The sequence below is a fragment of the Falco peregrinus genome, chromosome 5 (assembly GCF_023634155.1).
Source record: "Falco peregrinus isolate bFalPer1 chromosome 5, bFalPer1.pri, whole genome shotgun sequence".
NCBI classification, from domain to species: Eukaryota; Metazoa; Chordata; class Aves; order Falconiformes; family Falconidae; genus Falco; species Falco peregrinus.
Genome location: NC_073725.1, coordinates 84164770 through 84180174, shown reverse-complemented (window position 1 = coordinate 84180174; position 15405 = coordinate 84164770). Strand labels below are relative to the sequence as shown.

Here is a 15405-nt window from a genome sequence, read left to right as displayed (position 1 = left end):
CCCCCACCAGCAGTGCCAACCAGTCCCAGCCTCCTCCCCCTCCCCGGTCGCGGTCCCTTTCCGCCCCCAGCCTCCCCCGGGAGCCCCCCAGCCCCCGCCCTACCCGCACCCTTATCTCCCCCTTCCCCCGACCCGGAGGTGCAGTCACACCGCCAGCCCGCTGGGGGGCGCCACTGCCCGCAACTGCCCTGCTGCCACTAGGCGGCGCTGTCCGGCGGGGTGGGAGGGGCCGCCCGGCGGCGGGAGGGCGCGCGCCCTTTGCCGTCACTTCGGGGGCGGGGCGCGGCGAGGGACTTCCGCTTCCGGGTGGCGGCGGCACGTCGTCGTAGGCGGCGGCGGCGGCGGCCGTGGCGGTCTGTGCTCGGCGGCACCATGAACCGGCCGAAGGCGGCCGCCGTGCGGCGGCCCAGCGCCGTGCCCAAGCCCTCCGGTGAGTCCTGGCGGGCTGCGGCCGCCTTGCCCGTGGAGGGGGACCGGGGCTGGGGCTGGGCGGGAGGGGACCTCCGCTGGCCGCGGACGGGCCGGTGCTGTCACGTCTGCCCCCGGTCACGTCTGCCCCCTGTCTCCTTGCAGCGCACCCGCCGCCCGGAGACTTCATCGCGCTGGGCTCCAAGGGGCAGAGCGGCGAGGGCAAAGCCGCCGTCACCCTGCTGAAGCCCGCGCCCCCCGGGCTGCCCTCCGAGCGCAAGCGGGACGCGGCCGCCGCCCTGGCGGGTCCGGCGGGGCTCACCGGCTTGACCAAGCGCCCCAAGCTCTCCTCCACGCCCCCCCTCAGCGCCCTGGGCCGCCTGGCAGAGGCGGCCGTGGCTGAGAAACGAGCCATTTCGCCCTCCATCAAGGAGCCGTCTGTCATCCCTATCGAAGGTGAGGCCTCCCGGTGCTTCTGCCCAGACCGGCGGGCGAGGACACAAACCTCAGTTTACCTTTTCTAGAGCTTCGGCCCAGGAGCCGGTCCTGAGGCACGCACCCACGTGCTGTCCTTAAGGTTTCCTGTGCTGGGCGTAGGGCTGAAGTCAGTTGTCTCCTCTGCAGTTGGTGTTGGGTTGTGTTTGTCCTGTTTGATAGCTGTTTAATAGCAGCATCTGAAAGACCCCCTGCGGAAGTCTTTTGAGTCTGAATTGTGGTATTTTATTCGTGTATTTCTTGAACAGATCTGAACGCTGCTTGCTTTTTGAATTGTCGTTCTGTTTTCTGGTGTTTGATACGTTTGCAGAGAAGCAAGCTGAATAACAATCAAGGGGCATTGTCAGGTGTGAAACAGAGCTTTTGATAGCAGCTGGGTAGGGAAAAGCCATTGCAGGGGTTAAGGGTGAGCTGGTCCATGCCTTGCTTTCCTGGTGACTGGCCCTGCCAGCATCCTGGGGCAGGTTGTTTTGCATGAGGGTAAATACTGATGCCTGTGTGTTGATGATTGCAGTTGTCCCCACGGTGCTGCTGGATGAAATTGAGGCAGCAGAGGCAGAAGGCAATGATGACCGTATTGAGGGGGTGCTGTGTGGCGCTGTGAAGCAGCTGAAAATGAACAGAGCCAAACCTGATACCACACTCTACCTGAGCCTCATGTACCTGGCAAAAATCAAACCAAACATATTTGCCACTGAAGGGGTTATCGAGGTGAGTGCTGTGCTGCGTTGGGACTACTGGGCTTACTGATGTATCATTGCTGCCAGCTTGCGAGCATAGCTGCAGTTTCTCTTAGGGCAGAGCATAAGTCACATATCTTTGTAAATACTGTACCTCTGTGGCAAGCTACTGCAATTCGTGTTTCTTTTTCTAAAGCTTTTCTGTATGCTTTCTTGCTAGATGGCTTGCTTATTTTATTTTTTGTGGATGATATTGCAGGCGTTGTGCAGCCTACTCCGAAGAGACGCCTCCATCAATTTCAAAGCCAAAGGGAATAGCCTCGTGTCTGTCTTGGCCTGCAACCTTCTCATGGCGGCTTACGAAGAGGATGAAAATTGGCCAGAGATATTTGTCAAGGTTGTTGAACTAAGGGTGCTCGTGCTGGACTGAGGCAGTGGTGGGCAGACTGGGTAAAACCAGCCAGGGGTGGGAAAAATGCATTTTGGGGTAGGATAGCAGCACAGGATTTATTCCCGCTTTCGGTGAAGGGGGGTATCCAGCAGCCTGTTGCCAAGCGTGGGGAATGCAGCTGGGGGAGGCAGAAGCTGGAGATAGGGCGCATGCTGTATTCACAAGGGAGAAAATCAGAAATTTTTTTTTTTTAAGGAAAATCTCCACTGGTTGTTGAAATGTTGCGGCCTCCTTTGCCTTTTGTTGCCTTATCTCTGCTCTTTTCCAAGATGCCTTTGACAATCTGTATTGATACAACTGTTCCAGAAAGTTCTTACTTTCCAGTTTGCCCGTAGGGATTAAAAGAGCCCATTAATTAAAAAAGGCTGATCTTTTAAAAGACCAGCTTCCATATTTTGGTGGTAGACGTTGTAAAATGTTTGCTAAAGCTAAATCAGCTTTGTTGCTTGAAAGGGTCGGTGCCCAGTAGAGCCTAGGATGCAATGGTGTGTTTGGTTGTTTTTCTTCTCTTACGTGACTTGCCTGCAGTCATCTGATGTGTTTTTCATCTGTGCAATGGTTATGCTAGTTTCCTACTTTGCAGCTATATATTGAAAATAAATAAAACCTGGGGAAGCTCACAAATACTGCTTTGATTAATCAGTTAAAAAAAAAAAAAGGCTTGAGCGTGGTTTGTGTTCTCTTGTACAGGTTTACATTGAGGATTCCCTTGGGGAGCGCATCTGGGTGGACAGCCCTCACTGCAAGACATTTGTGGATAACATCCAAACAGCTTTTAACACAAAGATGCCTCCTAAGAGCATGCTCTTGCATGGAGAAGTTGGACGTAGCGGAGGTGACCTTAGTGCTGGTAAGGAGATGTTTGGGAAGCAGGAACAAAGGGGTAGGGAGAGGATGGAGCCTGCTGAGCTTATTCACTGGTGAGAATAGTTACTGGGTGGAGTCACGTAGTCGAGACTTTGAGTTCAGGTATTGCTTTTCATCTGGGGATCTTTAATTTCTAGGGGACGTTTGAGGGCAGGCAGTGAAAGAGGCTTGGAGAATGTGCCTGTATGTGATACAGTGTGAGGAAGCAACTAGTTGTGACTTCCTGCAGTGTTGCTGAGGGGGATCCTTGAAAGAAGCTGAATGTGTAAGTGTGTGAGTGGGAGAACTCTAGAAAGGAGCTGTCTGATGAAGCATGCTGTGTGCTGCTTTCTCTTAGGGAGTAGCCCACACCCTTCCATGACAGAGGAGGAAGACAGCCAGAGCGAGCTGCTGATTGCAGAGGAGAAGATGAGCCCGGAGCAGGCGGGCCAGCTCATGCCCAGGTACAGTGCCTCTTCCTCTCCTGATGTAGCCATGTGGCAAATCTGCGTGCTCACCTGCTCCTGTAGTGCTGTGGCAGGGAGCTCCCTCTCTGCACTAGCTGTCCAGTGGCACTTGCTAGAGAATGTTGAGCACCAGATCAAACTGGTTCCAGGAGAAAAGAGTAGATTTTGTGTGTTTGTAATGTATACCACAAATAAGAAATGTTGCTGATCTCTGGACACAGCGAAGTGTGACCATGCTGGCTTGTGTGAAAGTGAGTAAAATGCAGTTTGTGTGGCCCAGGTATGAAGACCTTGCAGAGAGTGTGGAGGAATATGTCCTAGACATGCTGCGGGACCAGCTCAACCGGCGCCAGCCAATGGACAATGTCTCCAGGAATCTCCTTCGACTGCTGACGGCAACCTGTGGCTACAAAGAGGTGCGGCAGATGGCTGTGCAGAGGCTAGAGATGTGGTTGCAGAATCCAAAGGTAAGGATAGAAGCTACTGGAGCACAACCCTTCTGGACCTGATTTGGAATCCAGCTGGGAGGGCTGTGTGCTGTACACCAGTTAAGTTTCTGATCTGTGATGGCAAGTGGCTGTAGCCTTTGTGCTCTTCCACTGCAGCTCACCAAGCCAGCTCAGGACTTGCTGATGTCAGTCTGCATGAACTGCAACACCCACAGCTCAGAGGACATGGAAGTTATCTCCAACCTGATCAAAATTCGTCTCAAGCCAAAAGTCCTTCTCAACCACTACATGCTGTGTGTCAGGTGAGTGAATGACCAGGGCCGTGAGGGGAAGAGAAGGAAGATGTGCCTAGGGCTTTGGTGCTCTCAGTATCTCTGCATAGTGGTTTTAAATACCAGCTTGGACCATGGAGCGTTCTGTGTGACACTTAAATGAATTAACTGGCCTGGAAGTCTTTCAGTAATCCTTTGATCTCACTGGACATATGTGGTGCTCCATCCTCTTTGCTTTTGTGTGCTAAATACTTTAAAGAGAAATCAAAACAGTGAGTCCAGCTGCCATGAAAAGTCAACTCTTGACACCTCTGGTCTTCCCTTGCAGGGAGCTACTGAATGCGCACAGGGATAACTTGGGCACCACAATTAAGTTTGTGATTTTCAATGAATTATCAAACGCAAGAAATCCCAACAACATGCAGATCCTGTATACTGTGCTTCAGCATAGCTCCGAGCAAGCTCCGAAGGTAGGTGTTAGTGTCTTGTATGACTGACAGTGATCCCAGAACCTGACCTGAGAGAGTAGTTCAATTAAGGCTCAAATGAAATCTTTTCAGACAACTGTGTGATCTGTATCACACTCTTTTGAAATTACATTATTGCACTTCTTAGAAAATGCCCATGCACATTTATTCTTAACTTCCACATTCTGGGTGACCAACCTTGTGGGAATGAAGTTTCATGAGACAATTGTTACTATAGCCCCCTGGAGGCCTGAAAGACGGGTATACCACCGGCACTGTTTCCCTGTGTCTTTTCATTTTGTGGGTGCAGATACACTACAATGCACTGAAAGTTTTCTCTTTCTGTCTGGCCTCAGTACCTAGCAATGGTGTTCCAGGATCTTTTGACTACTAAGGACGATTACCTGCGGGCTTCACGGGCTCTGCTGCGAGAGATCATCAAACAGACAAAACATGAGATCAACTTCCAGGCCTTCTGTCTGGGTCTCATGCAGGAGCGGAAGGAGGCCCAGTATGCAGAAATGGAGTTTAAGGTACTACTTGCTTTGACTTTTGTGCTGCTGGATGTACCAGTGGTGTACTGGGTTCTTCTATGTCTGTTTTTTCATTCTTTCTTTTGCTCTTTATCTGAGTGCATGAGTATTGGTGTGTCTCATCTCATAGCAGTGCTCCCATATCCGATTTCCAAACATCCATGATCATCATTTTTGATGATGAAATACTTTTAATACTTTTCCAGAAGGCAGCTTTGGGTATTGCTGATTCAACTAACTTTTTTTAGTTTTTTGTTTTAAGGAGCGGTTTGTCATCCACATAACTGATTTGCTAGCTGTCTCCATGATGCTTGGCATTACAGCCCAGGTGAAGGAGGCTGGAATTGCTTGGGACAAAGGAGAGAAGAAGAGTAAGTGGAACAACCTAGGTTCCCTCTGAAGATGGGCAGATCGGTAGATATCTCCCCTTGGGGCTGGGGCAAACATTGCAGCTAGGGTTGGGAAGGTCTATAAGCCTCCAGTCTGAATAGAGACATGGGGGTGCTTGCTATCATCCTGAGACTGACAGAGCTGGGAGACATGGCATTTGCATGGCTGGGTGCCTCTTGTATCTATGGAAGCAGTGGATGAGAGGCTGGGGAAAGGGAACTGTGTGTGTGTGTGGGGCGGGGCTGAAGCATGGAGGGGCAGCTGTAAGAATTTCCAAGTACCTAATGCTGAGAAGACAGGCCTTTGGGGTGGCACTGAAGTGACTGCCCAGGTGTTTTCTTCTCACAGTGCTAATTTGTCCATCCTGCACCATGGGGTTTTTGCATCAAAGCAAAGTATGTGTGCTGTCAGTGCCGGGATGCTCAGGGCTGTCCAGTATACCTCTCCCCAGTTCACTGTTGATGTTTCACAGTCCTGTCTGCTCTTGAAACAGCCCCCTCCCCTGCTTGGCTCCTGATGGGCCTCTTGATACATGTGTAGTTTGTAACCTGACTGTTTTTCAGACCTGGAAGTGCTGCGCTCTTTCCAGAACCAAATTGCTGCTATCCAACGTGATGCTGTCTGGTGGCTTCATACAGTTGTTCCATCTATCAGCAAGCTGGCTCCAAAGGACTATGTGCACTGGTAAGAGAGTCAGCCTGGTAACCTGCTGAGCACAGCCAGTCCCTTTCCCAACAGCGTATGATGTATTGATGAACATGTATGCCAGCATTTGGTTAGATTTCTCTCCCCTTATCAGACAAGGAGCATTTAGCAAGGTTCAGGCTGGGACAGCCTCCTTCTCAGGAACTGCTGCAGGTGCATCCTCTTACCAGAAATATATGATAATGGAAAATACTTCTGTCTGTAGTATTTGGGCCCACCCAACAGGGAATTTCCAGTTACCTGTTCAAGCATGATCCCTGTGGACCCCTTGTTCTTTTGCCTGATGTCCTTTTTCAGGCTGTATGGTTGAGGGCTCCATGGATAGCGCTGTCTTCTCTCAGGTGGTATCCTAATATCTGGTACAAGGTGTTACTAAGGCAGGTCAAGCCAGAATTAATAGCAAGCGAGATACGTTACTGAAAGAATAGAAGCCCAATGCCCATACTGCATAGTCCTCTCTGTTATGGTTCATGTTGTTACTTTTGCCGGACTAGCTTAGCTGAGGAGGCTCCTTCATGTGTAGGATGGGAGGCATTAGCAGGAGTTTGGGGAGACTGGATTGTTGAATGCGTTCTTAAGCTTCACACAGATGGTGTTTACTGTCCTCTGCACCTCTACAGCCTCCACAAGGTGCTCTTCACAGAACAGCCAGAGACCTACTACAAATGGGACAACTGGCCCCCTGAGAGTGACCGCAAGTGAGTATGTGCCCCATCCATAGCTGGATACAGGCATGGAGCTGCTGAGGAATGGAGCTGGAGGCAGAGGAATGGGTGTTTTCTGGTGTTCCTTATGTAGCTCTGCATTGGAAAGGCTTGGAACTGTGCTTAGATTTTCTTCATCTGTTACATTGCCTTAAAATCAAGGGATGGTGCTCCATTTTCTATCTGTTCTTCCTTCATTCCTGTTCCCTGTGCCAAGCTGTTCTTACAATTACAGCACCAAGATACAGAAGGGCAGCCCTGCAGTGTGTGGTTTACTGGGGTAACACTAGGGAGCTCAGACTCAAGCAGGCTGAATTGCAGAGGTACAAGGCAATGAGAGCAATATTCCATAAAACAATTTCTTTCAGGTAGTTGCATTTGCAGCTGGAGAACAGGGAAGGGGTTGTAAATGAAGCTTTAATTTATCTTCTGCTCAGATGAATTGTGTGGTCTAGAGAGGGTTTCAGGAACCCCCGTGCCCCTGTCAAAAGAAGTGCGATTGATATCTCATGTCTCATGCAGCTTCTTCCTTCGCCTCTGCTCTGAGGTGCCCATCCTTGAAGACACACTGATGCGTATCCTTGTGATCGGTTTGTCGCGGGACCTTCCTCTTGGCCCCGCGGATGCCATGGAGCTCGCTGACCACTTGGTGAAGCGTGCTGCGGCTGTGCAAGCAGATGGTAAGACTGCACGAAGCTCCAGCCAGCAAGTGGTTCTTTCTGTCGACGTGTCTTATTGCGACCCAGGGCTGAGGTGGCTGCTACCATGTACTAAAGAGCCTTTCCATCACTTAAAAGCATGTTTTAGTCGTGATGGCTAAGCATTTGGCTCAAAGCCAGACACGTATTGCTGTTGCTTTCTCACTAGAGAAGCTTCTTATTTTCCCATACTGTTTCTCCCTGTTACTAATTTTCTGTCATGGAGTGTTTGGAAAATTATTGGTTGTGTTGAGGATGAATAACCACCCGAAGTTTTGAGTTAGCATTTTAAAATTCAATACTGTAAAATAAATAGACATTTTTCGGCCATGCAAAAATGAAAGGGTTGGAAGTTAAAAGTAATTAACCCATATGTTGTATGCTCCTCCCAATTCCATTACTCAAACACTGTTACAGAATAGCAGTTACAAAAGCAGCCTTAACTCTTAGCCTTTTTATGAATTCATTCAGCATTTGTCCAAATTCCTGCATCCTTGGAGAGTATGTCCATTCAACTGAGCTACATGTGTTTATATCAGAGTGGAAGGGTTGTCAAAGTTCCATTCTAAATCATCTTAGGTGCTCTTAATGCTGACTGGTTAATAGCAAAGTCTAATCCAGATCTGGTCAGTGCAAGTGGAAAGAGTTAAACTTTGCTGTTGAACGTCCTGTGAAACTGTGTCCAGCCTCTCTGTATAGCATTTTAAATGTACCATTTCAAATACTGGAAGACTCAGAGTGAAGTTAGTGAGTCTGAAAACTTGCAACAAAGTTGAAATGCATTTTTAGTTCCCCTGAGCAGATACACTCCTTCAGGTAAGCCGTGAATCTGAATTCTGATAGACTGGTATTGTATTGGATGCATTTGGGAAAAAAAATGCCCTTAAGAATTTAAACCAAATTGCAGCTGCAGAGCTTGATATCCTTAAGTATTGACTTATAGCTTTTTTTAAGTGTTGCTGCTTTGAGAGTGTTGTTGGGTTTTTGGTTCCTGTAATATCATGAAAAGAAGCCCACAATAACGTAGTTGTTTGAAGTAAAATTTTTCTTACAGTGTGATGCTTTTCTTGAAGGACTTTCAGCCAGGTAGACAGGTCAATAACTTGCTTAGTCTTTTCTTCCCCTTCTCTAGATGTCGAGGTCCTGAGGGTAGAAAGAATCCAGTTGATCGATGCAGTCTTAAATCTGTGCACTTACCACCATCCAGAGAATATCCAGCTACCCCCAGGGTAAGCTTATCACATAGACAATCTTCCTGTGATCTAGCTCATTTTCACCTTCTGACTAACAACCCTGGCTCACAGATTTTAAGATGCTTTTCTCTATTACGACTTGTCATAACAACATCATAAGGAAACCTTTCCCATGTCATGTTCAGGCAGGAATTTCTCTAGAGCAGTTAAGGCCTGAGTCATGGAATGGACTTTCCTTTGCAAGCACTCTGGCCTTCTAGAACTTTTCAGCTGAACCCTGCTGTCCCTTCTCAGAGAGGACTTTTTGTTGCATTTTCTGAAAACTACTGAGCTGGTGCGGCTGAATCTAAACAGTGTGTGGTTAAGGAGAAAAGCAGTCTTGAGATGGGCTTATATCTTTTGATGGTTTTTGCAGGTACCAGCCTCCAAATCTAGCTATTTCTACCCTCTACTGGAAAGCCTGGCCTCTCCTGCTTGTCGTGGCTGCATTCAATCCTGAAAACATTGGTGAGTGTGGACATTTCTCAGGACACTAGTTCTGCTGCAAAAATTGGCCAAGGTGCTTTCTGCTGAAGTCTGGTTGCCCATACTCAAGGCATGTCCTGGGTTGGTGAGATAAACGCAGTTAATTGACTGCGTATTCCCTGTGTGTGCAAAAATACACAGTGTGGGAGCTTGGGCCAACATGTGGCTGGAATCACATTGTCTGTGCTCTTAAGTGTGGTGAGCTGTTCCAAAATGAGTTTGTTGTGTCTCCCCACTTCGGAGTGTGTTAGAATTTCTATAATACCCTCACTTTTTTCCCTGTGTTCCTGATTGCCCTTCTTTGCTGCAGGTCTGGCTGCATGGGAGGAGTACCCCTCTCTGAAGATGCTCATGGAAATGGTCATGACCAAGTTAGTATGTTTAAATCCCTATATAAATCAAATAGACCACTGTAAACACATATTTCTGAATGAAATCCATGCCACCTGGCTCCTTCCTTTTCAGTGGGCCTGGTGTGAAATAAGCTGGCTGGCAACATCACTGCAGTTTGAGTGGGAAAGGTGCCTTCCCTCAGCAGAAATGTTATAATTAGGGGAATAAAGTTGAGCAAAAGGGAGGGATGACTGATGTGCCTTGCTGAAAAGGTCTTAGTCTGCCTGGCCCTGTTAGGAAGCTGCCTTCATTTTTCTGTGTTGCCTAATGGAGATGAGATCTTGCAGAATTTGACTGTCATTTGTGAGTTTTGAATAGGCAAAGATAAACATTTTCTTTTTTTTTTAACTTATTTTCTCAGTAATTATTCCTATCCTCAATGTACCTTGACTGATGAGGAGACACGCACAGAGATGATTAATCGTGAACTTCAAATCTCCCAGAGGGAAAAACAGGAGATTCTTGCATTTGAGGGTCATCTGGCTGCTGCATCCACAAAACAAACAATTACAGAGAGCAGCAGCCTCTTGCTGTCACAGCTGACAAGTCTGGACCCTCAGTAAGTAGCCTTCTGCAGTCTGGTGCCATCATGAAATCCCAGTTAATGCTAGTCAGGGACCCCTACTGCTCATAGGGTGGTTGATGTGGGCAAGAAGAGCACTAAGATTTGGTGGCCCATGGGATAAGTGTCACATTTGGTCCTTGTCCTTGTGTTGCCACCTGCATGTGGCCCTCATGCACTGCTGAACTGACTGGTTCTTATCAACACCAGAGTGAAATAATGTCTTCCCGTGGATAACTTCCTGTTTGTTTTTTTTTTCTGGCAGGGGCCCTCCACGCAGACCTCCACCACATGTCCTGGAGCAGGTGAAAAGCCTGAACCAGTCACTTCGGTTGGGCCACCTCCTGTGTCGCAGTCGTCATCCAGACTTTCTTCTCAATATCATTCAAAGACAGGTGGGCTCCCTTGATGGCTTGGCTGTGTTGTGGTGTGATCTTTTGTCTCTAAAACTTGAGCAGAGTGAGGGTCAAAAGGAAGCTAAGTAAGATGCAGGGGAAGGTGCTTTACTGCTCAGGAGTTAAACGATCAGTGTGCTGCATCTACTGCTGATCCTGCATTGTTACTCTCCTGCTTCCTAGGCCTCATCGCAGTCAATGCCATGGCTGGCAGATCTGGTTCAGTCCAGCGAGGGCTCCTTGGATGTCCTACCTGTGCAGTGCCTTTGTGAGTTCCTGCTTCATGATGCTGCTGATGAGTCAACCTCAGGTGAAGAAGAAGAGGAGGGTGAGAGTAAGGACCAGCGTGCCAAGAAACGCCAGGTGAGTAGCAGTCTCTTGGGGATCACTTCTGTTATCTACTTTCTGTGCGCATCCCAGATTTGATTTCACTGGAAAGGCTGCCGTCTCGGTCCACAGAGACAACAGAAACAAAGGCAGTTGCTTGGACGGTTGCAAGACTTGCTGTTGGGTCCCAAAGCAGATGAACAGACAACCTGCGAGGTGCTTGACTATTTCCTGCGACGCCTGAGTTCCTCCCAGGTGGCCTCGCGGGTCCTGGCCATGAAGGTGAGCAAAATGAAAATCTTCTTGACTAAGGTTTGTCAGAAGCTGAGGGCAGTCTTAGATTCCAATGATTCCCAGAGCCAGCACAGTGAAATTGTTTGGTGTCATCTTTCTTCAGTAACTTGCCTCAGTCTCCAAACCCTGTCAAATGCACTTCTGCTCCCTGCTGCTCTGAATCCACCTTTGTTCTACAGCCAAGTAGTACTTAAGAGGAGCTGGATTTTGCTATGTTTCCTGTGAAGTTCAGGTGTAGACTCAGCAGATCATGTGCTATATGGAGTAATTGGCAGCAGCTGTTCTCTGTGGGGAATGTAAACGAGCGAGTGTCTGGTGTTCTAGAGCATAGTCAAGGCAAGCAGAATTGCAGAGACCTCAAAAAAATAATGCTTAGAGAAGACTGAAATGCCAAACAGGGTAGTTGTCAAGCAAATAAATTATATGAGATATGAAACCTGTTGTGTGCTGCATTTGGGTCATTCCATGCTTTTAGAAGCTTGTTTCTGTTACATTCACTAGTATGAAACTAGTGGTCCAGCTGTGGCTTCAAACGCAACAGCTGTGTCCATGTGACTTCTGCAGGGCCTGTCCTTGGTGCTGTCAGAAGGGGGACTGCGTGATGGAGAGGAAAAAGATCACCCCATGGAAGAAGACTCTGGCGATTCTGAACTGCTGCAGGGATATCAGTGGCTGCTGAGAGACCTCCCGAGGCTGCCACTGTTTGATAGTGTTAGAGCAACAACAGCTCTTGCCTTGCAACAGGTGGGTGTTAGTAGGGGTAGGCGACCGGCTTATTCTTTGTGCTACTCGTGCTAAAATGAATCTGAGCAAACTGTGTGTGGGCACGATATCGACATGTTTGTATGCTTGCAGAAGAATTCTTCTTACGCTCGTCCTTGTTTTCGTGAAGTCCAGATTTCTAACAAGGAATCCTCATTCTAGGCCATCCACATGGAGACAGATCCCCAGACCATCAGTGCCTACCTGGTGTACCTCTCCCAGCACGCCCCAGTGGAGGAGCAGGGACAGCACAATGACCTCGCTCTGGTGAGAGACCAGGTTGCCAGGGCAGAGGGATTGCATGGGGGAGACCTGGCATGTCTCAGGACCGTGGTAGGCATGTGACTTGTTGTGCCAGCAGGATGAGTGATTTGGGAGCACATGAATCTGATAATTGCGTGTTTGTGTTTCTGTGTATGTGTTGGAAGGCAACCTGTGTCTGGTTTCATATCATGAAATGATAATCGGAGCAATAACCTCCAGTCCAGTAGTAAGCAGGTGCTAAACCTGCACTCACATGTATCTGGGGAGGTCAGGAACCTTAGCGGTGGGATATTCACTCTCCTATAACCCAGACTGGATTTCTCATTTTTTAAATACCTTTTAAAAAAAGGTTTTGGTGATTTTTTTTTTTAAGCAATGATTATTTTTTTAATTGTTCTATCTCTGGGTACTTATTTTTTTTATTGCTTTTAAGTCTAATGTGCTCTTTCTACCTCCGCAGATCTGTTTAGTTACGTGGAGAAGGTTAAATGATAAGAGTCAGTAGATTTGTTTCTTCAGAGAAATGCAGATTTTTACTAGGTAAATGCTCACTTTATAGTGGGAAGCATCAGAATGCAGCTGTGCTACAGCTGGGGACTCTGTAAGGTATCACACGTTGCATGCAAAGCATTGGTGTTTTCCCCATTGTGTAGAGTCAAGAGTAGAACTGTCACATTAATTTCCAGAGTGGTGTTAACTGGGCTGATGATGGAAACTGGAGAAGGTGATGCAATGAAAGAGGAGGACTTGGCTTGTTGTTCAGTTAAGACCTCACAGATCTTTTCCCCTTGCAGGATGTAGCCAGACTCATAGTGGAGCGCTCTACTATTATGTCTCACCTCTTCTCCAAGCTGTCGTACTGTGCTGAATCAGATGCAGTGCTTGTTGCTCTTCTCTCCATCTTTTCTCGCTACATCAAGCGTATGCGCCAGAGTAAGGAGGGCGAGGAGGTGTACAGCTGGGTGAGTGCCTCCCTGATTTTCTTAAGTGGGAAAAAAACCTGGACAAGTTAACAAAAGAGAAGCCCTTTGTGGGTTACTGAGTATATATAAACCACATCTGGTTCAAGCATTCCCTGATCTGAAAACAATTGGATGTTGGCATAATTTCAGAGCCAAGTATATGTGGACATAAAAAGCTTTTTTAACTCTTCCTTGAGTGTCTGTTGTGGCCACTGTTGGAGATATTGGGCTAGGTGGAAATTTGGTCTGACTAAACTTGTCCATTCTCATGTTCTCCTTCCATCTGTATCTCACAAATCTCATTCTCCTTTCTCTCCTGACCTTTGTTCATCCCGTTTTTTCTGCCTTTTTCCAGTCAGAGTCCCAGGATCAGGTGTTCCTTCGTTGGACTAGTGGGGAAACAGCCACTATGCACATCCTTGTGGTTCATGCGATGGTTATTCTCCTGACACTAGGGCCACCTCAAGGTTAGTGAAGTGTGCTCAGATTTATTCAAGGGATCATGGACAATACAGAGAGCCTTTCTTTTGTCTGCCATCTCCTGACAGGTCAGGGTGTTGTTAATCCTTCTGTGCACAGGCTTGTCCCTTGCAGTACTTGTTTGTAGCTGTAGGATCTATCAGAATATTGCTGCACAGAGTGAGGATTTGCAGACTTACTTTTTGCCTTCTGCAGACAGCAGGAAATATTGAAGTGATGGTATGTCCCTCCCTGCTAAACAAGGACTTGGAGACTTACTGTGGTGCAAGAGGTGGGCACTCAGATACGTAGTTCACATTTCCACTTGATAGTGTTTATTCCCAAGTTGTTTCTGACTGTTGAACAACAAAGTGTTCTGGTGTATTAATTTGTATAGAGAAGGGCAGGGTGTTCTAGATGTGTATGAACAGTGGGAGATAATTTTGTATCCACTCTTAAGCAGGGGACGGTGATTTTTATACCCTACTGGATATATGGTTCCCAGAGAAAAAGCCCCTTCCTACTGCTTTTCTGGTTGATACCTCGGAGGAGGCTCTGCTGCTCCCTGACTGGCTAAAGCTGCGTATGATCCGCTCTGAGGTCCCGCGTCTTGTGGATGCAGGTGAGCCTGTAAGATGTTTGTCAGTGCTTCAGACCTTCCTGAAAGGAAAGGGAGAGACTTCCCTGCTCCAGCTCTCTGTGTGCCCAGCCGTTCTACTTGGATGCCTTTGGGTGACGCCGTCAGTCACTATAGACGCTGCAGCTGAGCAGGGAGCCTGGATTTAGAAAGGAGTGTGTCTCTGGATTTTGTGACAGTCGCAGTCTAAACATATGATCAGTTCTTTACTATGTCCCTTAGGGCTGTCAAACATAGACAGAATATGAGCTGGTTCTGGGCAGGGAGTGTTATGGGATGCCCCAGGGTGATTCCTTACTCTGTCACGATGTGTAGTTCATGTACGGTTTGAGAACAAATACAGCCTTGCTAGCCATCAGGCCCCATAGCATTAAGAGCAGAACTTGGTGAAAGCTGAGACTGGAGAGGTTGGTGCCTTTGGACGGGCTCCTTACTGCAGGATGGAAGGCAGTTCCCCCCACTCTGATCCAGGTGCTGTGTCTTGCTGGCTTTCACATGTAGTCACTATTACTTTCAAAGTAGAGCAGTGAGTCTGTATGGATATTGGACTTCCTGTATTTTAAAGGAAGCGGGGGACTCTGAATTGGAGTCCCATCTTCATTACAACAATTCAGATGGAACTAAGCTATGCAGTCACCAGGCAGCAGGCACAGTAGAGCTTCCATGGGGCATGCCGTGCTTGCAGTGTGGAAAGCAATGCCTGAAGGTTGTAAGCTATACCTGTAGTTATTTTTGTCCTTGCACAGCTCGTCGGTGCTGTTTTTCGTCTTGGTATTCAGAGTATTCATCCCTTTCTTACTAATTAAATGACAGCTGTCTATAGCCAGTGATGGAATTATTGAATAATTCCTGCCTGCAGCTATCAACAGATAGGGTGGAAGTTATTTTTTAATATGAATGATTTGGTTACTGAGGTTTTGATCAAATTAAACAGAAGATCAAATTAGCCAGTGAGTGAATTAACTGGAAGATGCAATAAGGAGGCAATGATTTGCAGAGGAGAGAAAGCATAGTAGGCAGCTGTCGGACTTCTGGCTTTAGGCTCTCTGCAGCCCTGTCATTAGCAT

General features: G+C 47.8%; 1 protein-coding gene across 3 annotated transcripts in view; it reads left to right on the top strand.

Annotated features, from left to right (window-relative positions):
- The first annotated feature begins 265 nt into the window (after positions 1 to 265).
- The window catches only part of INTS1 (integrator complex subunit 1), a 29259-nt gene continuing 14119 nt past the window's right edge, over positions 266 to 15405 (top strand). For 2 of the 3 annotated variants that reach the window (XM_055803774.1, XM_055803772.1), the window contains exons 1-26: positions 266 to 430; positions 574 to 864; positions 1418 to 1614; positions 1843 to 1980; positions 2725 to 2884; positions 3239 to 3344; positions 3628 to 3814; positions 3953 to 4098; positions 4397 to 4538; positions 4892 to 5068; positions 5331 to 5439; positions 6022 to 6142; positions 6784 to 6861; positions 7390 to 7547; positions 8698 to 8794; positions 9174 to 9265; positions 9594 to 9654; positions 10038 to 10235; positions 10504 to 10633; positions 10817 to 10996; positions 11093 to 11242; positions 11819 to 11998; positions 12179 to 12283; positions 13075 to 13242; positions 13598 to 13709; positions 14162 to 14323. In XM_055803774.1, coding sequence (XP_055659749.1) covers positions 373 to 430; positions 574 to 864; positions 1418 to 1614; positions 1843 to 1980; positions 2725 to 2884; positions 3239 to 3344; positions 3628 to 3814; positions 3953 to 4098; positions 4397 to 4538; positions 4892 to 5068; positions 5331 to 5439; positions 6022 to 6142; positions 6784 to 6861; positions 7390 to 7547; positions 8698 to 8794; positions 9174 to 9265; positions 9594 to 9654; positions 10038 to 10235; positions 10504 to 10633; positions 10817 to 10996; positions 11093 to 11242; positions 11819 to 11998; positions 12179 to 12283; positions 13075 to 13242; positions 13598 to 13709; positions 14162 to 14323 — 3703 coding nt within the window. In that variant the 5' untranslated portion in view covers positions 266 to 372. The remainder of the gene's footprint in view (positions 431 to 573; positions 865 to 1417; positions 1615 to 1842; positions 1981 to 2724; positions 2885 to 3238; positions 3345 to 3627; positions 3815 to 3952; positions 4099 to 4396; positions 4539 to 4891; positions 5069 to 5330; positions 5440 to 6021; positions 6143 to 6783; positions 6862 to 7389; positions 7548 to 8697; positions 8795 to 9173; positions 9266 to 9593; positions 9655 to 10037; positions 10236 to 10503; positions 10634 to 10816; positions 10997 to 11092; positions 11243 to 11818; positions 11999 to 12178; positions 12284 to 13074; positions 13243 to 13597; positions 13710 to 14161; positions 14324 to 15405) is intronic. The other variant, XM_055803773.1, reaches the window with a different exon arrangement.